This window comes from Neofelis nebulosa, chromosome 13, assembly GCF_028018385.1.
Source record: "Neofelis nebulosa isolate mNeoNeb1 chromosome 13, mNeoNeb1.pri, whole genome shotgun sequence".
NCBI lineage: Eukaryota > Metazoa > Chordata > Mammalia > Carnivora > Felidae > Neofelis > Neofelis nebulosa.
This window is the reverse complement of record NC_080794.1, coordinates 86,270,556-86,293,896: the sequence shown is the minus strand read 5'-3', so window position 1 is coordinate 86,293,896 and position 23,341 is coordinate 86,270,556. Positions and strand designations below refer to the sequence as shown.

The window sequence follows — 23,341 nt, the reverse complement described above, 5'->3', positions numbered from 1 at the left end:
GCCACTCCATTTCTCTGGCTCTTTTTCCTTCTCGTGCTTCTCACGAGAGGCCCCACCTCCCTCTCACAACAGCGCTGGAGGGAAGCAAGAAGGCGTGAGGGTTGAGAGGCGCAGGGCTTGGGCCCACGGGTCCCAGCTCTGCCTCCAGCCACCTGCGTGTCCTTGACAGTCAAGATCAGGGCCAGAGATACAGCCGGGTGCAGATCCATTGGGTGGTCAAGGCAATGAGCACAGCCCAGGCAGAGTGCCATCAGGTGGCCCTCATCACCCCCCAACCATGCCTTTCTCTTCCGCTTTCCTCCGTTCATATACTCGACTCACTGCCCAAGAACTCGGCCTCGCTCCCCACCCTGGAGGCCGGTCCAGGATCCTCCTGTCTTTCCCTGGAAAAGGTACCCACGGTCTTCATTTTCCTGCCCCGACTCTGGCCGGGGAAAAAAGCCCCAATTTCAGACTCTGCTGGATTTAAATTCCATACTCCGAGATACTTCGAGCTCCAAGTTTACAACTAAATATCTATGACATTCAGCTTAAATTACACTCGCTTATCTAGCTCGGGGCCAGCAAGGGCTGTGAGAACATCAAAATTTTACATGTCAGAAACCCTGAATCCTTGAGTTTTGTGTCCACTGTTGTTTCCAGCAACCTCTAGGGCTAAATGCTTAATTATACTCAAGACAGCCCAAAGCAGTTATTTAATCAAGCTGCATTACGGGCTGCGAGTTGTTTGGAGCAAAGGGAAAGCCTTCACGCTAGTTTCTCAACATCTGGCCCTTGGATGACTTAAAAGATAAAAGGAGATATGAGAACGGTTTTATGACTAAGTAGACAATTTCTAAAATGTTTCCATAAAGTAGAAAAACTTTTTCAGTAATTTGTTCCTCGTGATCAGAACTTGGTGACATGTTTTACTGTGAGGGTTCAGCTCATTTAAATCTAATGCAGAATGGAAGACGTTGGTGTATGAAGTGAAATGTTGGGCTCATCTTTGTTTTGGGGCAAGAAAGTCAGTATTTCAGCAAATCTATGCTTTCCCTTCAAGTGTGTTTGTTTTCCGCATTCCCTTGGCCTATTTTTTTTTAAGTACTCTGTCTTAATTTAGGCTCTTTAAAATCAACTTTAACAAACAAAAATCCCCCATTACCCGTTCCAAACTTCAAAACCTAAGTTTTGTTTCACGAAGAACTTTTTAAGAAGAGATACAAGCCGCCCCAACAGAGAGGATGGCCAAAGTCTTATCTGTGCGGTCCACTGGAGACACATGAAGACATTAATTGGGGCACAAGCATCCAGACATGACCTTGCTCTTTCCCACTGCCCATAACTTCATTCCATTGGACTGGTGGAGTAAACCAGTTGAATAATAATGAACTGAGTAGAGTGTATTTGTTCACCAGTTGTGTTCAACATAAGTATGTGACTCATTCAGACCTCTTCCTTCCATCCCATGTGAGTACTGAAATACTGTCATTCTATTCAACTCGAAGAGTGACTATTCACCCATAAATGGGCCATCAATAAGCATAAGATGGCCCTTGCTTTAACAGCGCACGTGCTAAAATTTTGAAACGAGAAGCACAGCACGAACGAAGAGCCGAAATAAGCAGTAATGAATGACATAGGAACATGTTCTAAGGTCCCTCTTGTGGAAACAGGCTCAGGTTTTCTGGAGAAGAGGAATGGAGCAATGCGCGTTTTCAACTCTTTTTTCAGCACTGAGGCAAACTCGGATCCTTGAGTTGAGGCAGTGTGAACTGTGTGTTAGAACTACTGCCTGAAACCTGAGCCTGTGGACCTCATCCATAGTCCTGAATCTTCGGACGTGACCTGCAAAATATCGTAGACATGTGCCTATGTGAATTTTTGTGAGAAGGGTATAAAAGGGCTCAGGTCTCCAAAAAGGTTAAGGCTCACTCTGTCAGACGTGTCTGTTTACAATGCGATAAATCTCACATGACGTGTTAGGCATTTCTCTAGCGGAGAGGTTGTGGTTACCTTGCTAAATAATGGAAGTCTCTAGAAGCTTCCATTATTGCGTGGGAAGAGTCTTAAAGCTGCCAATTTACTATTACTCAAATTGCCATTTCTCCAAAGAAAATCCTTCTTTCAACACCAAGAAGAGCCTTTTAAATTACTTTATCGTCCCACACTGGAAAAGAGAGAAACAGAAACCATCATGTAGGGCAGTGTTCCCCTAACGCCTGAAGGAAGCTGACCGCCTTAGGCTAGCGCTGCTCATTTCTGGAAAGCGGAACATTGCCTCGGCTCTGTCGTGCTCCAGAAGGGCAGACGCGCATCGTGGTCCCTGGCATGATGCCACCTTCTCTCTCTGCAAGGCAGAGAATGTGTAACAAAGTTGTCTGTTTTTAAAAAGAATCCATACCTTTATTCCCAGATCGAAAAGTTACTTCAAAGTTCCTTTGTATTGAAGTATTGAAGTTACTTCAGTAACTAAGGAGTTACTGTCATTCGTAGAAGTGTATTTATCATATTAATGCTATATCTCCTATCAGGGAGTCATGGATGGCCAGTATGTGGGCAAATGTGTTATCAAAGCACAGGACCTTCCGGAAATTGTCAGTCTTTGGACTAACACGTTAATAGAAAGAAGCCTAAACCACGGCCCTGCCCTTGTTAATAACAAAGAGGACAGCTACCATTTAAGCACTGATCTATGGCTTCCACAGGACTAAAAGTTTCCATTAGATGACATAGCAGCCCAGAGAAATAGGTATTACTATCCCATTTGCCAGGTAAGGAAACCAAGGTCAAAGAGGTCAAGTTCACACTATTAGTAAGTAGCAGAGCCGGACCTTACGCCCAGACTGCCAGACCCCTGAGGCCGCCTTGTCAACCTCAGGCCCAGGATGTTTCCCAGCAGTCCTCTCTCCTATAAAGAGAGATCCACCTTTAGCCAAGTCACAGACCTCAGCCTTCAGGAAGCAGTCCTAATGCTTTGTGCCCTTACACTGCTTCCTTTGTTGACACGTCTCCCACAAATAAGTAGAAGTGGGTGCTCAACCTTACATCAGAATCCTTTCAAATATTTAGGAAACGTAGTGGACCAGACTGAAAAATTCACATGCAGGAATTTGCCTTTAAAGAAAAAGATTTCCCTCCTGAATCACACCTGCTAATTCAGATAGAGTTATTGTCCAAGGCAGAGGAAACGTCGTTTCTCTCAACTCTTTTTGCCAGTAAAAAAAAAAAAAAAAAAAAAAAAAAAAAATTGTAAATTGAAATTAAAAAAAAAAATAGCGGCTAAATGTAGTCTATTCTTTACCATGAAATATTTGAAACAAAAAAATTTCCCAGATTGTTTTCAAAACATTTGCAAGAAGAAAATCCATGCAAACATGTTGCACAGAAATGGCCTTAAAACCCGAGGATATAAATAAATTGGCCTTTCTCCTGCCATTCCTTCCCTTGTTAAGAACAGGGCCTTGGCCATAAACAAGAAGCTACCTTTAAAAATTATATACTTTTTTTCCTTCTTTCTTTCTCAACAGGGGACTTATCACATTTGAAAATAACACGTATCTCTTGGAACCAATGAAAAATGAAACCAATGAATACAAGCTCTTCCCGGTGGAGAACCTGAGAGGCACCTGGGGGTCCTGCGGATCACATCACGGCACGTCTGCCCCGGCTGCAGAGACCAGGCTCCCGCCACCCTCCCAGACGTGGGCAAGAAGGGTAGGGGAAACCAAGGCCGTGCTCCTGGGGGCATGGGGACTCCAGCTCGGGGCACCCAGGGCGAGGGCATCTGGAGGAATTTTGCTGTCTGGGTGTTGTGTCTGCGGGATGGAGTTACCCGCTTTATCTGGAGCGGTTGCCATCACCTGTGCAGAGCGAACCCAGATGCTGAAACCTCCATCGTTGTTTTGCAAATGTCAGTCTCGGCGTCATTAACCGATGATAAAGTCGGGCTCAGAGGCCGACAAAATCACCCTTCGTTACGTGTCTGAACCTACAGGGACCCGGACCCATGGTCGCACCCCCACCGTTGCACCCGCCTCCATAAACAAGGCGAGAACAGGCCCTCACCTGCCCTTGGCCAGCAGTTCTGCTGCTACGGGAGAAAGACAATTAGGAGGTTTCTTCATCCACCAGTCTGTTTACAAATAGGGTCTTCATTGTGATTTGCATACCATTCCCGGTCTTTGCCTGCGTGCCCGTGCAGAGGTGAGCAGACTCCTGGCCACGTAGGGCTGCTGAGGAGCCTTGCTTAGCCCGGTCCGTGATGCCAATGCCTGGCCTTCCTTCCCAAGACCGTCTAAGCTCTCTGTGTTTTCTGGCCACCTGCTCCTGGGCCTGCTCATCAAAGGTCTCTCCTTCTGCTACAGAAGTGGAAAGAGTCGTTGCCTGATGGAGTCTGGGCCGCTAACCTCCCTCCCCACTAAGTGGACAGAAACACAGAGGCCTTAACAGCCCGTGGTGCAATACCACGAAACCTCCACCCCAAATGACTGCCTGACCCTTTTACGTCCAGCATTATGTGGGCCCCACAGGCCAGAGCGGACACTCTTTTTTTTTTTTTTTTAAACATGCACACATTTATTCATTTTTTACTGGGGTGTCATTTTTTTTTAATGTTTATTTTTTGAGAGAGACAGAGTGTGAGTAGGGAAGGGGCAGAGAGAGAGAGGGAGACACAGCATCCGAACCAGGCTCCAGGCTCTGAGCCATCAGCACAGAGCCCGACGCGGGGCTCAAACTCGTGAACCACGAGATCATGACCTGAGCTGAAGTCAGATGCTTAACTGACTGAGCCACCCAGCACCCCGCGAACTCTCTTAAAAAAGGAGGAGGGTGGGGCGCCTGGGTGGCGCAGTCGGTTAAGTGTCCGACTTCAGCCAGGTCACGATCTCGCGGTCCGTGAGTTCGAGCCCCGCATCAGGCTCTGGGCTGATGGCTCAGAGCCTGGAGCCTGTTTCCGATTCTGTGTCTCCCTCTCTCTCTCTGCCCCTCCCCCGTTCATGCTCTGTCTCTCTCTGTCCCAAAAATAAATAAAAACGTTGAAAAAAAAATTAAAATAAAAAAAAATTAAAAAAAAAGGAGGAGGGTAGCCACATTTGGCTGGGGGCCCTGCCTTTCAATGAGTACAACCAGATAGGCAGTTGTCAACAACTTCCTGATTTTTCATCTCTGGCTTTCCTGTTCCTCTTTTGACAAGAAATCAGGAATTCATAAATATGATGTCAAATGTGTGATAATTAGATGGCCCAGGGACATGTTCTTCAGGGTCCCACTTAACAGACAGCACATTTTGTCTTTCCTGACTTTGAATGTTACACTGCTTAACATTCAACATTCCATACATATCATTCTCCTTCGTTCATTCCTAGTCATTTGTCTGAGTTCCACCAGTAAACATTATCCTAAACGATTTCTTCTCCTTCGTAAAATATCCCTCGCAGCTGTGACTAGAGAGTGTTCCCCTCGCCTTCATTTTGATGTCGTTGATTCTCTCCATCCTGGTCTTCTGCCTGTATGACCCTAACATCCTCTATTTCTTAATATGCTTACGAGATTTTAGGGGCTCTGTGGTGGCTCAGTTGGTGAAGCATCTGACTTTGGCTCAGATCATGATCTCACAGTTCGTGGGTTCGAGCCTCAAGTTGGGCTCTGTGCTAACAGTGTAGAGCCCAGAGCCTGCTTCGGATTCTGTGTCTCCCTCTCTCTCTGCACCTCTCTCTCTCTCTGTCTCTCTCTCAAAAGTAAACAAACATTAAAAAAAAATTTTAATATGCTTACAAGATTTTCTTTCTTTTAATGTTTATTTTTTTAATTTTTTTAAATGTTTTTATTTATTTTTGAGACAAAGAGAGACAGAGCATGAGCAGGGGAGGGGGAGAGAGAGAGAGGGAGACCCAGAATCCAAAGCAGGCTCCAGGCTCTGAGCTGTCAGCACAGAGCCCGACATGGGGCTCGAACTCGGGAACAGCGAGATCATGACCTAGGCTGAAGTCAGACGCTTAACCGACTGAGCCTCCCGGGAGCCCCTGCTCACAAGATTTTCTATGACAGGTGCTTGCCACTCTTCTTCCTTCTCTTGCGCATCACACAGAAGGGTAAGAACCCCTGTCTGGGACTGTGGCCCACCTTGACACTGAGACTCAGTGATGGAGACCGAACGTCCCCCCCGCAGGGAGCAAAGCTTGAAAAATCCGCCCCCCTACACACACCTGCCTACGGCAGTTCCAGGGAGTTTTCATCCTGCTTTTTCCACACACACACCCCCATCCGCACGGTAGAGTGACAGATTTAAGAGCTGGAGTCACAAAGTCTGGTCCCCAGGGCACGTTTCTTTCACTCTTGCGACACTCTTGCCTTCCATTCCGGACCTCAGAGAGGAGGTGATGCCTCGGTAGCTCTTCCAGTCATAAACAAGTAGAACATTTGCATTTGGCTTTGGAGGTGCTTTGCTTTGAGACCCCGGCACCCGTGCTGCGAGATTTACAACCTGACGGCGTCAATGACACTCAAGTACGTTTGCCATTTCGTGCGGAAGTACGACCTGGGTCTCCACCCGCCAGCCACATTTTCATTCTTTAAGCTCAGGGCTCTCTCGACCTGCGATTGGCACCGTACTCTCCAGTCCTTCTGGCTTCAGGAGGAAGGCAGAAAACCAGACCAGCAGCGCTGTTTTGTTAACAATGCGTATTGGGGTGTAAGTGAACCTTTAAATTGAAAAGCGAAGGCTCCGTCCTCAACGTTTTGTTCTAGAAGTCACTGCGACTGTTTTCACGGAAGAGAAAATGTCTGTGACTTCAAGTCCATCTACATAATGAAAATGAGACAAAAACGTCATTTTCAAAGAAGGGGAATCCTTGGGAACTGGAACGGCGGGCGCGATGGTTTGGGGCGGCCTCTCGGGTAAATACGAAAGGGGCACATTCGAGGCACGTGCCGCTCACCTGCCTCACTTACAGCCGCCTTATTTTATGCTCCACAAAATCAATGTCACTGCGGCCTGCTCCTCTCCTGTATGCACTACGGTGACCGCCCTCGGCTTCGCCCAGCATCTTCTGGCGACTGTTGCAAAGATTGGTTTGCAGGCTGAGATTTTTCTGCAGATACGTGCGTTTTCCTGCCCGGAGCAGCAGGAATAAATCAGCGCTCAGGGTTTGCACTGGCTATACTGTGAGCCTGAGGTATTGTTTGTCATTTTTACAAGGCTCTACATTCGGTTTTAGTGAGGACCCAGGTTGCTCCTGGCAGGGCGCCGGCCATCTCACAGCTTCGCAGTCAGATCGCGCCCCCCAAACCCGCGGAGCCCCTGCCGCTCGGCTGTCCTGTAGACTCACCGCCCTCCTTCCCTGCCCATCAACCAGCCATTCGAGAATGCAAGCTCATTTGAACACCGGCCTCAGCAAGCTATGGGTGAAGGCTTGGTAAATCTGCTACAGGAGGAAAATCACATAATACGGCCCAAAGGCACATGTAAATTGTGTTTGAATTATCCTCTCTTTGGGGATGATCTGTGCTGCGGTTCCCCTCCGTTAGTGTGGGTAATTATGAGTCAGACGCCAAAGGCGATAGTTCCTCTGGCAAATAGTGTTTGCTCAGGCTGCTGAGCTGGTCGGGGAGACCCTGCCGTGTTTCCTCAAACGTAGCCATTCGGGGGCGCCCGGGTGGCTCCGTCGGTTGAGCGTGCGACTTCGGCTCAGGTCACGACCTCGGGGTTGGTGGGTTCGAGCCCCGCGTCGGGCTCTGTGCTGACAGCTCAGGGCCTGGAGCCTGCTTCGGACTCTGTGTCTCCCTCTCTCTCTGCCCCTCCCCTGCTCACGCTCTTTCTCTCGCTCAAAAATAAATACCCATTAAAAAAAGAAAAAGAAAAAAGTAGCCATTTGGAAACGGGCCAGGGCTACTGCTGTTGATTTCTAGACAGCCTCTCCTATTGGTTTAGTAGAAGACACAGTTGCGGTGGCGACAGGAGCGGCAATAATCCTACCCGTCCTCCGCAGAGCCTAAGGATAGTGGAGTTTCCGGAAGTGGCCAGAACCACGTGACCTCATTAATTGCAGCGGGCGTAACGTAATTCCTCTCTGACATAACCATCTGCATATCCACCCCTCCCTTGGTCGTTCGTTCGTAGATCTTGCTGGTAGGTAATGGAGGCAGTTCCACAGTTGTTTCTTTGGCCCTGAGTCCTGAGCATCCATCAGTGTGAGCCGAACCCCCAGAATCTCCAGGTGTGGATTCCTATTAAGACCCAAATCGATGAAGACCCTGGATAAATACATAACAGATCTCGCTGGTGCCACTGGCGTTTTGGACTTGACGCCACTTGTCCCGTTAACCTTCAGTTCACCGGACTGAGCCCGTTCTTCTGGCTTCTCGCCTCTTCGGCTGGTCGTTTCTGCAGCCCGCGTCCTGGCCGGGCCCCGGAGGCTGTCCCCCCACGCTGTCCGTGTGCTTCACCCCCACGCAAGTCACTGCCAGGATGCAGGAGAAGACCTCACACAGCGGGAACCAGGGCTCAGCTTCTAAAATACTCACAAAGTGACCTCGGAGTCAAGGCAAGAGCCTCGCACGAGCCAACGATGACCCTTCTCTACTCAGAGGCAGATACACCAAACTTTTGATCTGTTTAATTTGCCGATCTTGCCACCCTTGTCTCTTGGTGGTGGTTTTAGCCCAGTCAACTGGAGGCCGTTCGCTGATCTCCATGGTTGCTGTCCCAGCGGTCGCCAGCCATCACCTGGACTCCTGGCTTCCACCATCGTCGTCCAATAATCCGTTCTCCCAGCAGCCAGAGTGATATTTTTAGAAGCTCACATGCAGGGGCTCCCTGTTGCTCTCAGGTCACCTTCAGCCTCCTTGCCGTGGCCCCTACCCCATGCACGTCTCATCCGCAACCCTCCCTCCGCTCTAGACTATGGAGCCGTCCTGCCTGTTGCTCTAACACCGCCTGGTCTCCCAGCCTCAGGACTTCTGCTGTTGCTGTTCCATCTGTCTGAACACTGTTCCTCCACACATACCTACTTCTCTTCCTTAGGTCGCAGCCGCCTTAGTCGCACGCCCCCATCTTTAACCTCATGGCAACAGCACCTTCCACAGACTCAGCTGTATTTTTGCTAACTTTTTATTGTCACCCCATCCCCCGGCCCCTCCTGGGAGGTGAGCCTCGTGAGCACTTTAACTTAGGTTGTTTGTCCGTCCCCGTATCCCCAGCACCTAACATCACGCCGAACACAGAGCTGCAGTAAATACTTGTGGGGTGAGGAATGATACACAAATAGTCTGGCCCCTATGGGGAAGGAGGTTCGATGAGAGTTTATCGAAACCCTAATCTCAGCTTGTTTTTCTGACTTGGGTTGGGTTAAGTCCCCAGGGCCAAAGTTCTTGCTGTAGCATGTTGGGGGATATTCTGTCTCCGGGAACTTGGCTGTGACAACTTCAAGAGGCCCAGGAACTGGTTCCCTCTTGAGCAAGACTCCGAGAACGCCTCGGTCTCCACCTTGGAACCGAGACTGTTGGGCCACGTTCAGGGGCTTATTATGTTCCTGTCTGTTTGGGGAAGGGCTTTTGTTTATAACCCCGACAGTGAAAATTCAATCAAGCAACCAGTTTCAAATGTTGCTCTGCATATCAAAATTTTTACATACGATTTTTTTTTTTTTTAAACTGGACGTCCCAGATAGGTCGAAATCATGCGGAGGTAATTTAAGCCTCTCTGTGTGTGCCACTGACGGAGGAATGAATGTTCGCGGCCATGAGCCGGCCCCTCCCCCATGGCTTTTTATTATTATGTGGTTAGGCTTCTCTCTGAGCTTGCAATTCTCTGAATTCATGAGAAAATCTGGACTCCTCTGAAAACTGCAGAGACAGGAAAATTGCGTTCATGTGTTTGTTTTCATTATCTGGAATTGTGTATTTTCTAAATGATGATCCAAGGCCACTTGGAAAAATCCCCTGGTCATTCATTTCACCCCTTCGTGGTCTGAAAGGTGTAAGTGCCTGAACAACCAAGGCCCTTCCTGCGAGTTTTTCAACAGGAGATTAATTCATTTTTTCTGTGATAGAGCTGTATTTTCTCCTGGAGGATTCGCTGAATCTGTTCATGATTAATCGCAGAGTCGTGGGAGAAAAGGAGACTTCTGCGTCTTTCACACCTCGATAAGGGAAAAGGGCCAGATCTTCACCCCTTCCAAAGTTGTCGCATTTGGGGTACACGAGTGGGTATGGCCGGGGCTAATCTTTTCTCCCGTCTGAGTCCACAGCTATCACCATAAAGCCTGCCTGTAACACATGGTCATGAAGCTTGACTTCTTTTCTCATAACGTGGTAAAAATATGAGAAATGATACCTTTCCTGGTGCTTTGCTTTTCCCTCTTCCAGAAGGTTTCCAGATTTCTTGAGGGATACCTAAATTCATGAATCAGCACAGCTGGGCGGCGAGCAGGAACACTGCTCTGATACAAACATTTTTCTTGTAAAAATCCTGTTTTGAAGATCCCGGACTGATGGGGATTTGTTTTATAAAAGATGTTTCCCTCGGGCTTATGTGACTGGAAAGCTGATTCAAAGCATGCCTTGGTCATTTGTGCCGTTGTCTGAAAGCATGGCCAGAGCACGAGAGCTTTAACCGGGCAGCAATATCGTTAACGCAGACACCAGCCCATCCGTTGCGGGGACCAAACCCAGCTCGACCCCCGTTTCCTCCAACCGCTTTTCATTGCAGAAGCAGAAGGCTTTGGTTTTTTTTTTTTTGTTGTTTTTCATGTGTGCTTTTGAGACCACCCTCCAGGAAGTGCTCTTTTTCTCCTAAAAGTGCCTTTGGGATTCTCCCAGTAATTCATGAAAGAGTGCAAATGTTTCTTGAGGAAGCTCGATCAAAATGTAACCCACTTCAGAGGCTGCCTTCACTAGTCATACGTCTGCCATCGCCCTCTCCTCCGTGCCTGCCCCTTGGTGCACAGTCTCTCCCTTCCTCTCCGCTCCTTCACCCTCCCCAAACCCCCTTCTCCAGGGCCTGGAGTTCAGTCTTTCTGTTCTTCCTTTCTTGACACTGTTTCTTGCTACTCTTGATCCTTTCTGGTTTTACCCTTAGCGCCTCCTTCTTGCCCGACTCTGTTCCAGCCTGGCCGTTCCCCATTGTCCGGACCACTCATCCTTTGCTTCTAACTAGATTTTTGCATGATCGGCCCCGAGGAGTAAGCTGCCTGAAACGGGCTATTCAGTGTTGCCCCCAAAAGTAGGCCATAGAGGGGAAGGCGACACACATGAGACACTGGATGGCATCTTCTTCTGTAGTGACCTTCAAATGTGCTGCAGGTGGCTCAGAATGAATGGCCATCGGCTGGCTGGGGTTCCCGAGAATTGCTTTGGTCTGACTCATCTACGTGCATGTTTCGCGTAATAACGTTCTTGACTCGTTCTCGTCCCGCCGCCATCAATGAGTCAGAGGGCAGGCGGGATTCCTCTTGAAGGATTTCCCGGATGGAAATGGAAGCCGGTCACCCATGTGGAGAAGGTTTTCCAGAGGTTGTCGGGGTTGGAGGTGAACTTCAGAGGGGACAGGGGTAGGGCCGGTGGCGGTGGTGAGGATTCTCTCGCCTCAGTTAAAGGGTGTGGGTCCAGAGATACGGGCAGTGTTCTGGAAGCCGCGGAGAGGTGTTATGGGAAATTAAAGTCTGTGTTTACTTTTGGCAGCATAAAAGAGAGACCCTCAAGATGACCAAGTACGTAGAGCTGGTTATTGTCGCGGACAACCGAGAGGTAAGAGCTTTATCAAACTTCTCGGTACAGTTGGTTAAAAACAGAAATAGGGAGAAGAAAATATTGAGCAAGTTATCCCTCGCCCTGATTAACCTCATTTTCTGTGAGCCCTTAAAAGCATTGGAAACAACCCGTTGAAGCGGTTTCCTAGTATTATAACGTATGAAATATTAAAAATGCACCTGATATTCCAAAATAATGGCAAGGGCTGCAGTAAAGGCAGGACTGCCCTGTGGCTAAGGTCCCCAAACAGAAGTATTTGGGGGAAATGGCAGATGGCTTGAGAATGTATTCTACAGCATTTGGGCGGAAAGTTGGGTTTAAAAATGTCCGACGCATCCCAAACCAAAATGAATTAATGAATGCAGGCTGCAGGGACACGGCAGAAAAACTGACGTGTGCTTCGGTGCTACGTTAGCTTTCTTCCTTTCATTGGTTTCCGGTGAGCTGTTTTGAAATGATCTCTGAATTCCTTCCTCACCTCTGCCCCATGGTCTGAATGAGGTGACTTTTTCTCGTGAACTCACTCGACACCTACGAATGAAACAGGCTTGACTGTTTCTCAGAAAACTGTTCCCGTTCAGGAAGGTCAGATTTGAGGGGAGAAGGGGACCTCATTAACTTTTCTCCCTTCTCCTCTGCCTTGTTTGACTGCTTGCCATGAGCTTCTATTCCTTTTACTGTTTCATTTTTAAAAACAAATATAAAGGAAATTTCTGAGGATGTTAAAATCAAGTTGATGATATGAAAAATGGCTTTGGACTGCCTTCTCGCTGTCTGTTCTCTCCGCCAAAACATGTCACAGCCTCCACCATTTGGGAGGCTGGAAAAATCGCAGAAGTTGCTGTGTCCTGAGCGCTTGGCTTGGGCACATTTCAGGGAGTTTCAGAAAGTCCCCAGACAGGGAAATTTACTCCTCAGGATGGGAACTCATTTCACCGTAAACTGGGGAGGGCCCCGGGTGGTGTGTGAAGCCCAAGACTTCACATTTCCAGGAGCTGGGAAGATGAGATTTGATGGGTATTCTTGCCGTTATTAATGCTGACATTTAAAATTATTAAGTTTCAGAGGCAAGGAAAAGATCTGGAAAAAGTTAAGCAGCGATTAATAGAAATCGCTAATCACGTTGACAAGGTAAGTTCTTTTTGGGGTAATTAAATCACTCAAATCACGTAAATGTTTAGAAACGAGCTGCAGGGAATGAAGCACAGCTCGTCTGACTTGGCAGTGAGATCGGTTCTGCCTCTGGTCCTGGGCTGGAACATGGACTTCCCCTTCCTCTGAGCACAGAATTCCCGGGCGTGGAACAGCTACAGGAGATGCATGCTGTCTGGACCGCGGTGGCCTGGGGCTACATCTCCCTCCAGACTCTCTTCTGGCCAGAGACCCAGTGTGAGGGGAACGCTCCTCCATCAGAGCCGGAAAACCTGTAGGACGCATCCGACCCTCTGGGGAACTCCTAAGTGCGCCTCCTCCCAGGTCTCCCCGAGTTGCTCCCCAGGGCCCCCCCCCCCCCGCCCTGCCGAGGGCAGGCTGTCGTTTATAAGGGACACGCGGGCTCCAAGGTCCGGAGACACGGCCATTGGCTTTCGGTTCAATCAGCTGTTGGAATATCTCCCCTCCCCCCCCCCCCCATTCAAAGAGGTTGGGAGCTTTGGCAACCAACCTTGGCAAAGGTGGTTCAGACCTAGAGGAAACCCCAGAAGCCTGGTCTAATCCCGGGAGTGTGTGCTCAGCAACACTCCCTACACTACCTGTCCACAAGCAGAGGGCGAAGCTGTCTGAGCACCTGCCCTTCTCCACGCACCCCGCGGAACGGAGCCATCAAGCTGTCTGGTGCTGGCTCTTGGTCTAAAACAGCTTCTCACACCTGCCTGCATGTTGGAGTTGCCTGGAAGCTTCCAAAGGCATCGCTGCCCGGGCACCTTGGCAACCGGGGGGCTGTTAATAACTTGCACCGGTAATTAGAGAACAACATACCTCGGAAAAGACCTGACGGACTGCATGGAATTTGCCAGCCTGGCTGTTCTTGTGTTTCTGGCTGAGAGAGAGTTCAATTGCTGAGCACCCGTAGGCGGGCCGCCCCCAGCAGACCCCGAGGCCCCTGGTGGGGGTCCGCGGGCTCCTCCAGATGCTCTGTGCCTCCGAACCGGCTCACTGATGAGCCCTGGGCTCTGGCCAGTGTTCCAAGGTTCAGTTTTGCATCGCTGCAAGTGACAGCATCTCGGCCCCAAAACGACGACTACTCCGGGGGCAACTTCACGTTAACAGCTGCCCGGCCGGCTGCATTGGCCTGAAGGGAAGGGGGAAAACGACAGCCCAGGCCGAACGACCAGGCAGTGATTTAGTGCAAAGGTGACCTTCTGAAACCTCCAGGCAACTCCCCCCACCCCCCACCCCCGTAAGTAAAACACAGGAGGCGGGTCTGATGCTCAGAGGCAAGAGCGAGGCCTGGGCGCTAGAGCCGAGGGATGTTCCCCAGGTCCTGATCCCGCAGGGCAGGGCAGGGCAGAGCCCTGACACGTGTGCTCGCCCAAGCTTCGCCTCTTTAACCTCTCACCTCCAGTCTGTCCCACGTCTTCTCAAGAAGTTAGCACCAGCCGCAGGTCCGTTAGCGCTGACCCTCTGTGACCTACTTCTGGAAGGGCTGGTCTTCCATGCGTTTCATTTCTGCAGGTACCTCCCCTCTCACGGGAGTCTTTGTTCCCCCTCTCCCGGGCCGGTTGCCTGAAGGATGCGAGTTCTCATGTCGGACCCCGCAGGGGCTTCCCTTTAATTCCACCCATTTTTTTCAGATCCGTTTCTTCCAGAAAGCCCCCCTTGAGCCCTCAAGCACAGCCCCCTCTGAATCCCTGGTTTCTGCCCTCTCTTGGGAGTTCAGTCTGTTGGAGTGAACTGTCCTAATGGCCAAGAGTCCCCAGCCTTGAGCCTCTTGCTGACCTCTGAGCAAGGGCAAGGGAACCCTCATCCTTGTTCTTGGTGCCACTGCTGAGCCCGGCACTCAGCAGGAGCCGAGCAAATCCTTGTCGCCGCTGCGTTCGTGGGCGAATCAATGCCACCGCTCTCGGATGGTGTCCACCCCCATCCTAGGCTGCGTGGGCCAGGCAGACAGCCGCCAGGCCCCCGTCGAGCGTCTCCCCAGGCCTGCAGTCACAGTGGGTCATCTTGGAAGGGAGCCTGAGCACTCGCACAGAAGTGGCCGTGCTACATAGCGGTTTAAATCTGGGAGCCAGGCCCACTCTCCCCGTGTCCACATCCCGGCCACGCCAGTCGTGCCTTGAGCGGTTGCCTGATCCCTCCAGGTCTCGGTGTCTCTGAGTGTAAAATGGGGTTAATGCTAACTCTTGGTTCATGGAGCTGTCGTGAACGCTAAGAGAGCTGCGGCGTGGAAAGTCCTGAGTGCTGCGCCGAGGACGTAGTAAGTGCTCGCTGAGTGTCCGCTGTGGTTATGGGTATCAGCCATCAGCAGCCTGGGAAGAACGCTCCCAGCAGGCAGGATTGTGTATGATGACTCAGGAGGAGTAGCACGCACGACACTTGCTCAGTGACGCCGATTTGGAGAGGAAGGACCGTGTGTGATATGCTGACGTGTGAAGTCTGTTGTAAGGATGTGACCCGAGAGAGCCAGCAGAAATGGTAACCCATCATGGTACGAAAAGCTCCTTGGTTGGCCAGCACCAACGTCAGCTCTGAGAAACAATGACACGTAGTCCCATACAGACCTTAGTGACCCTTCCATACAGCCCTCATCGGAGGCAAACACAGTGTCCCCTTCACAGGTGACAACCCTGAAGCCCACACAGGGCATTGGCTCTGAGGTTGTCGCTTAGCAAGGCGGTGTGAGCATCGGCACTGGACTTCTTACCCATCTGCCTCCTGATCACTGTTACCTTTGTGCCTGACACAGTGGGAAGTGTGGTCCCTCTGTCAAAAGGCAGCAGCCAAGACGCATGCCGTCAGGATTCCAGAGGAGTCCGGGAACTTCATTCAGCCCAGGAAGCCTGGGCTGGGAGCTTACGAGTGGATACCACAGCCAAGACCAAGCAATGCTTTTTTTTTTCCTCTCTCTCTCTAATTAATTTAAGTTCTAATTAGTTCCTTTAATGAACTATTGGTTAATTGCAGTATTGGTTTCAGGAGTAGACTTCAGTGGTTCATCATTTACATACAACACCCAGTGCTCACCACAAGTGGCCTCCTTCCTGCCCATCCCCCACCCAGCCCATCCCCCACCCACCTCCCTCCATCCACCCTCAGTGTGTTCTGTGTCGTTCAGAGTCTCTTATGGTTTCTTTCCCTCTCTCTTTTTTTCTTCCCTCCCATATGTTCATCTGTTTTGTTTCTTAAATTCCACATATCACAGACCGAGCAATTCTTGATTAAAAACAAGCTGTTGGGCAGCATTTGGGTCGAAGCATTGTCTCATGAACTTATTAATGTAATGCCTGCCCATAATTGTCATCTGCTTGAGACCCAGTTGACGTTCTGCCATGTAGCTTGTGTCCCAGTCATACCCTTGTGCTCACCAGATGACCGCGGGGAGACGAGCAGGGGAAACGGCGAGCCTGCCCTCCGCGGGTTCAGCACCAGGGTCAGAGGCTCACACTTGGGGAGCTGATTGCCCTCTGGCTCACCACATTGGAATGGGGCTTAACCATCAGATGCGGAGCTTCTGTGACTTGTGTTACTTGTTGGCCCGGATCCTGGTAGAGGAAAAATGGGACGAGCTCACACCTGGAACTTAACTTTGGCTGCTGTCATCAGCCACCTGTTTCTGCCTGGTTACCAGGCGTCTCAGAAAATGAGGACCTTCCCATTGTGTACCACCTCACCCCTCATGGGCGTTGGAAGATTTTACAGCCAGCCAGGTGATCCCGTGTCCTCACCCCCCGGGTCCTGGGCACAGAGCCACCTCCTTAGCATAACGCACTTAGGGGGCAGGAAAGTAGTTGGGGGCAACACGGAGTTCTTCCCTCTGCCCTGACCACTCATCTCACCCTGGATAAAACTATCCCTTAGCCATTAGAAGAATTGCTCATCCTACCTCTGACCCAGGATGATCTGCTTGTGGAGGGAAGGCTGTAGGTTGAAGTCAGGGATGTGTACAGACGAATAGGGAGACAGAATAGCAATGACAATACTTGCTTTGGGCAGGGTACCCAAGACTTTCTATCACGAGGCTGTAAAAGAGGAACTTCCTTTAGATCTTTCCTGTGACACCTCTGGTGAGCTAACTTCTGGCTGTGAGGAGAATGGTCAACGAAGTTCCCGAAGAAGAAGGGTTCTGCTTATCCCTTTATTATTCCGAAAGATATTGATTTGTTCATTTGATTAGAACCTTCTAGGTTGGTTACAAGCGACGGAATGTGATCGTGTCAGCCAAGTCTGAGTCTTTGCTGAAAAATTAATACAGATTCATTTTCAGCAACTCGTAGGTAGAGCGTTTTGCTTAAAAGGAACAAATTATTGTCCTTGGCAGTGTCTGAAAGAGCCTAATTCCCTCATTGTTTTTCTTGCCGTAGTTATTAACTGGCTGTCTTTAGGCATAATGTGACTATGTTAGCAATAGTAACACATCTATATGCACATTTTAAATCACCAGTGGACTGTGTGAAACGTGTGCTTCCATACCAATAAGGGCAGACGTCAAAAAGCCTATTAACTTTGGCATCTAACTGGCCAGCCACATTGGAAACCCAGTTAACACAGCACTTTGTATCAGACACTGCAAATATTTCTTAAATCCTAACGCCACAGGAACAAGGGAGCAGAGAGGGATTTTTCTCACCCGGGTCAGTGAGGCTCACAACATGCAAATATGTACTAGTCTTCGTTTGAAGTTCTTATGAATGTGATCCCCAGAGGATGCCTGTCTCGGTCAGTTTTACAGACCACTGAACATTCGGATAGTGCTGGTGGGCGTCGAGGTATGGAATGACATCGACAAATGCTCGATTAGTCAGGACCCGTTCACAAGCCTCCACGAATTCCTGGACTGGAGAAAGATGAAGCTTCTACCTCGAAAATCACATGACAACGCCCAGCTTATCAGGTAGAGTGTTCGTGATCTGTTCTTTGCTTGAAGAACGCGTGACCTCAGCAACCCCCTGTCCCGGCAGTCGCTGAAGCTGCACGCCTCTCTACAGAGCTCACTGGCTTGTACAAGGGTGTTTCCCAGCCCACAGCAGCGGGGCACACGCCATCCTGACCAAACTGTGGGTCTGTTGGGAACGTCTCCCTTTGAACCCCCTAGGAAACCTATCCCTCCAAGAGATGTCTTATTTTCTTTTTCCATCACCTGGATGTTTTCCTCTATCCAAATTTCTCTAGTCTTTGTCTTGATATAAAATTGTCCCGAGTAGGCGATTAAAAAAAAAAAAAAGCTCATTTTCTTTCATTATTACTGAAAAATGTTTATGCAAGATGTGAGGACGATGTATTAGGATGATTATTGCCAGATGCCTGGAGAGAGGAAATGTTCATTCCTCCTCCTGTTTCTCTAGGACTCTGGTTTTCTAGATCAGAGGACCCCAGCGGTCTGCATTCTTTCGATCGCTGTGGACTGAGCATCCATCAGGAAGCCAGCACCCTTGAGGTGCTTTTAACATAACGGTGACCAGTACTGTAAGGCTCCCTGCTCTCAGGAGTCCCCAGTCCGTTGGGAGAAGGTGACAACGAACAAGGAAATTGCAGAGAGCGCTAAGTGTCACGGAGATAGTAAAATGAGGGAAAACACAGCTATAATGTAACATACTATATTAGGAAGATATTCGGACACCTTTATATTTAAAGGGAAAAAAGTGTAATCATAAACTGAATTAGTAAGGAGTGGGTTTTTCCCAAAGTGACAAACTTTTTATTAAGACCCTTAAACCTTATTCTTACGTTCTCATATGTAGCTCACTTCACTGAATTGAAAGCTTCAGGGTCAGAGACACTTGTCTTAGGCAAATTGTATCTAGTTTCTTAAAAACTTACAGAAAGCTAAAAGCCATTCTTACCCCGTCCTCACTTTAGAAAATGCCTGCATACAAACCGAGGCTGTTGGCATTCCCTGATAATTTACTTTGGCCATTTTCACAGGGTTGTTTGTTTGTTTTTTTCCCGCCTTGGATATTTGTGGTCGCCTCATATTTTATACATTGATTAATCCTGAACTACTAAAAGTACATTTTAGATATTCTGAGTCAGAGTATTTTGTTTTGATTTTTTTTCCCCAAACGGAGTCTGTCCAACTCGAACATCTGGAAATAAGTTAGCCTCTTATATAACCTTATTATTTATATGCATATATAATGGTATCTGTTAAAATGGTCTATATGGATGTAAATACAAAACCTGTAACCCCAACTGCTGTACATATGAGTATGATAGGACGGACGGATGGACAGATGGATAGATACACGCATACATACACAGATGAGGTTTTATATATACTTACTCCCTTTTGTCCAGTTGAATGCTGTCAAAATAACTAACTTTTCAAACAGTATGTGTCTACCTACGTATATACATGGCCAAGATAACATAAATAAGTCATTTAAAGATTTAAAAGAGATTCCCTTAAAGAAGATTCAACAAATACAAACAATGTGGGGTTTTTTTTTAATTTTTTAATGTTTACTTATTTTTGAGAGACAGAATGTGAGTGGCAGAGGGACAGAGGGAGAGACCCAGAATCCCAAGCAGGCTCCAGGCTCTGAGCTGTCAGCACAGAGCCCAACGCGGGGCTTGAACCCACAAACCGCAAGATCACGACCTGAGCCGAAGTCGGACGCTTAACCGGCTGAGCCACCCAGGCGCCCCACAATGCCATTTCTCTCTAACAGATGGGAATGACCTTGGACACTTAACTGACTGAGCCACGCAGGCACCCCTGACAAATACAAACAATGTTTAATTTGTAACGCAAGAGGGTCGAATGAACAACGCTTGCATGAAACAAGCCTTGATGTCATTGGACTCACTGATCAGGTTAAGAATCCACGGGGGGGGGGAAAGCCGGTACCTGAGCCATAACGTCCCCTCCTGGAAACTTCCTTCTGGTGTAGTAAGGCTTTGTGGCTGCTTATTCTACATTGACTCCAGAGGAGCAGTCATTTCTCTGCTGATTCCCCTTTTGCCAACTACGTTAGCATCACACTTTAAAGAGTTTGGGTTTCTGCCCTAATTGTAACGTCACACAGGAAAGCAAACTTCAGCTACAACAGGAAGTCTAATGAACCACCACATCCATTTCATTTAGTTACCAGTGATTCTCTGTGATGGCCTCAGCGCTTCATTAGCAGGCATTGTTCAAAAGGAGTAGCTCCTGGGGCGCCTGGATGGCCCTGTCGGTTAAGTGTCTGACTCTTGGTTTCAGCTCAGGTCACGATCTCATGGTTTGTGGTCAAGCCCTACGTCGGGCTCTGTGCTGACTGTGCAGAGCCTGCTTGGGTTTCTCTCTCTCTCTCTCTCTCTGTCTCATAATTTAAGAGTGGCTTTTTGTCTGTTTCCTAGTGGGGTTTATTTCCAAGGGACCACCATTGGCATGGCACCCATCATGAGCATGTGCACAGCAGAGCAGTCCGGAGGAATCGTCATGGTAAGTCAAGGGCACCGGGGAGCCGATGTTGGTGCCCCAGACACTTCCCTCGCTGTCTCGGGACAGCCCCGCTTTTATCAGACTCGGTAAAATGAGGCCTTTTTCTTAAATGGCTTTTAGATGTAATTCCACCTTATTTTCTAGCTCCGTTGATGATCTTCTCTACCCCATAATGTTTCAGGGACTCTTTATTCAAAACACCAAGTCACACACAAGTGAGGTGAGTGTGTAAAAATAACTCAGTGGAAGCCCGTCTGCCCCTTTTTTGGAGAAGTTTCAGCTGGGGTCTTGGTCCAAGCATTTCAGTCCAGGATTCCTCCCAGCATTGGGATGAGCCAGGACACGGGGTTGCCCTCCTCATTTGGTTTCTTAGACAGACTGTGGTCTCACCAAACATTACTACCAGAATGGTTTTCTGATGGTTCTGCGTCCAAGGCCCAACAGCCAAAAGTCTGAGGTTTTTAACTGTTTACCACTGCACATGCTTGACCCACCTCCTAGCCTGTGTCCAATTTGTCTTTATAATAACATTAATCTTGGAAGGCAGATACTTAGGTTTATTGATTTGTAAGGATATTTTTGTCATATGTGGGCTCTATACGTTTATACAAGGGGGCAAAACAGGAAGAGTATTTGGGGCTTGTTTCTTACGAATTTAAGAGGGAAAGAGCTTTGATATGCTACCCAACAGGGGACTCCTGTTCCACTCCACCCGTTACTTAGAGAAAAGGTTTCACCTCATGCTGGTGCTGTCCCTCTTCCGAAAATATAGCGGCCCCTTTGCACCAGCCCTCAGCCAGGGCGTATTCTCGGAGACCAGTCTGACATCTCCGTTGAACGAACAGAACCTTGCCCTTCTAAGAAACCATGGTTTCCTCCACACTCTTTTTCCAAACAGAACCTTTCTGAATACTCCATTGTATTAAGGAGCAGAAGGAGTAATGTTCTGCTGACTCTTATTTTCCTTCCGTACTGCCCGACCTAATCTTCTTAGTGAACATACATAACAAATGTTGTCTCTTCTCTGATAAGTGTTGCTAATTCCTGTAAACATGCACTGAACATATAAGCTGGAGAGGCCTTTGGGAAAAGCGTGGTCACTCTGGATTTCTGGCTCGTACAAGCTACCCTCTGGTTTTCTTTGAACTTACAAGCCCTTTGTGTGCTCTCCACCATGGAAGTCCCTGGAAAGATTGCTTTTTGTTGGTGCCAGGTTAATTTCAAGTCAGATCCTGACTATATTTTTACAGAGGAGCCTGTAAAATTTTAAGAGGGAATAATTTTCTGTTTCATGGCTCCATGGTCAGTGGCTCCTGACTTTGCCACTTAAAATGGGCATAAATATTTTTTAGAGCTGAAACTGAATTCCTCATAAGCATAACAGACTCTGCCGTTTGGGGTGTTTCAACATTTTTATAACCATTCTGATCATATTTAAGTGGCTTTCTTCGGTTTGCATCCCTTATTCTGTTTCCATACAAGCGCTTGATCAAGATTCCTCCTTTAAAAAGCATACAGAAAAGCCTGTGTTGTTTTTTTTTTCAAATGGATGAAAATGAACGTGGCAGATATAAGCAAGTATGTGGACTGCGGTGGCAATCAGGTCAAGATCAAAGTTCATCAACAGGAAATATGTTTGACCTACATGTCAGCGGTGAAGGTCATCCTTAGACACATCCTTTGTCCGCTCCAGTTAGGGGAGAGGCATCAAGTGGGACGGAAGGCCACAGCCCCTTTAATTCCATAAAATTCCTGAGATAAATGAGCTCAATGTTTTGGCCAGACCTGAAACTTCTAGACTCACATTCTCCTATTATGTCTCTGCAATTAAGTTCATGGGTGTTCCATGTGACTATGCCTGCTTCAAGGACTCACAAATACCTAAGAGGAAGGAAATCAGGTAGCGAAGAAGCAAGAATCCCTATCAAGTTGAAAAGACCAGTTCCACTACTGTTTCGCTAGTTTTTTAAGATAGACCAAATCATGAATTCAGTAACTTAAAGCCGTGCCTTTGTATCTAACTGAACTAAAACAATCTAGGTTTGGGGATGATGCCGTAAATAAAGAGGTAGGTGGGGCGCCTGGTTGGTTCAGTCAGTTAAGCGTCTGACTCTGGATTTCGGCTCGGGTCATGATCTCACGGTTCATGGGATCGAGCCGTGCATCGGGCTCCGTGCTGACGGTGCGGAGCCTGCTTGGGACTCCCTCTCCCTCTGTCTCTGCCCCTTCCCTGCTCACTCTTTCTCTCTCTCTTTCAAAATAAATAAATAAACTTGAAAAAGTATTTTAAAATATATTTTAAAAATAATTAATTTAAAAAGAAGTAAGTTTTTTTTTTTTCTTATTACAAACCTAAACTGTTTGTCAGGGTCCCTTGAGAGACAATTCTGTTCATAATCACCTATCCGTGAGACAGTGTAAAACAATTTGGCAATTGAAAACTAACACAGGCCATTTGGTGATACAAAAGAATCAAATAATCGTTTTTAAAGGACGAATTCCTTGAATTTTGTGCCAGAGCATGTGAAATGTGGCCCTCCACATTCCTAGGTTGACGACTTTCTCTTTGCCAACCTGTGTTATTCTTGAGAATTGATTTCCTGAAACATACTTGTGAAGCTTCCTACAACAGGAAACTGTAAAATCTAAACAAAGTAATTTATTAGGAATTTCATACATTCTAAGAATTACTTGGTTCCGTGATGTGCTGCTCTCTTCTTAGACTCAGGGCTGAAAAGGGGCAGCTACAGCTATAAGCAAGAACCTATAATAATCTTTTAGGAGCACGCCTTTACAGGGGGCCCCACAAAGGTTATCTGTGTCAGGAATGATGCTTTCTCCAAAGCACGGTGTCACTGTTTCCTGGCAGTTTCTTGGAAAACCCCTTATCTCTTTCCTGGGAGGCACAAAGCAGTATTTGAATAAGGGAACTTCTTTGCTCTGCGATGTGCAGCCCTTTTCAGAAACACTACCGATGGGCCCAATTTCTGCAAATCACATTTAGTAATGAACAGTTTTCGTGTGTTCAAG

The 23,341-nt window shown here is 48.1% G+C and overlaps 1 protein-coding gene and 1 long non-coding RNA gene across 4 annotated transcripts in view; one reads left to right on the top strand and one right to left on the bottom strand.

The window, feature by feature from the left end:
- Nucleotides 1-23,341, top strand: part of ADAM12 (ADAM metallopeptidase domain 12) — a 351,526-nt gene that overhangs the window by 242,454 nt on the left and 85,731 nt on the right. For all 3 annotated transcript variants that reach the window (XR_009252729.1, XM_058698080.1, XM_058698079.1), the window contains exons 6-10: nucleotides 3,510-3,696; nucleotides 11,662-11,727; nucleotides 12,790-12,861; nucleotides 17,610-17,779; nucleotides 20,227-20,311. Coding sequence is in view for 2 of the 3 variants with exons in the window: in XM_058698080.1 (XP_058554063.1) it covers nucleotides 3,510-3,696; nucleotides 11,662-11,727; nucleotides 12,790-12,861; nucleotides 17,610-17,779; nucleotides 20,227-20,311 (580 nt within the window). In the remaining variant the exon portion in view is untranslated. The remainder of the gene's footprint in view (nucleotides 1-3,509; nucleotides 3,697-11,661; nucleotides 11,728-12,789; nucleotides 12,862-17,609; nucleotides 17,780-20,226; nucleotides 20,312-23,341) is intronic.
- Nucleotides 16,006-21,996, bottom strand: LOC131493547 (uncharacterized). The gene is made up of 3 exons (XR_009252734.1): nucleotides 21,049-21,996; nucleotides 16,772-17,123; nucleotides 16,006-16,430 (listed from the first exon to the last, which is right to left on the bottom strand). It is a non-coding gene; the product is annotated as an uncharacterized LOC131493547 (long non-coding RNA).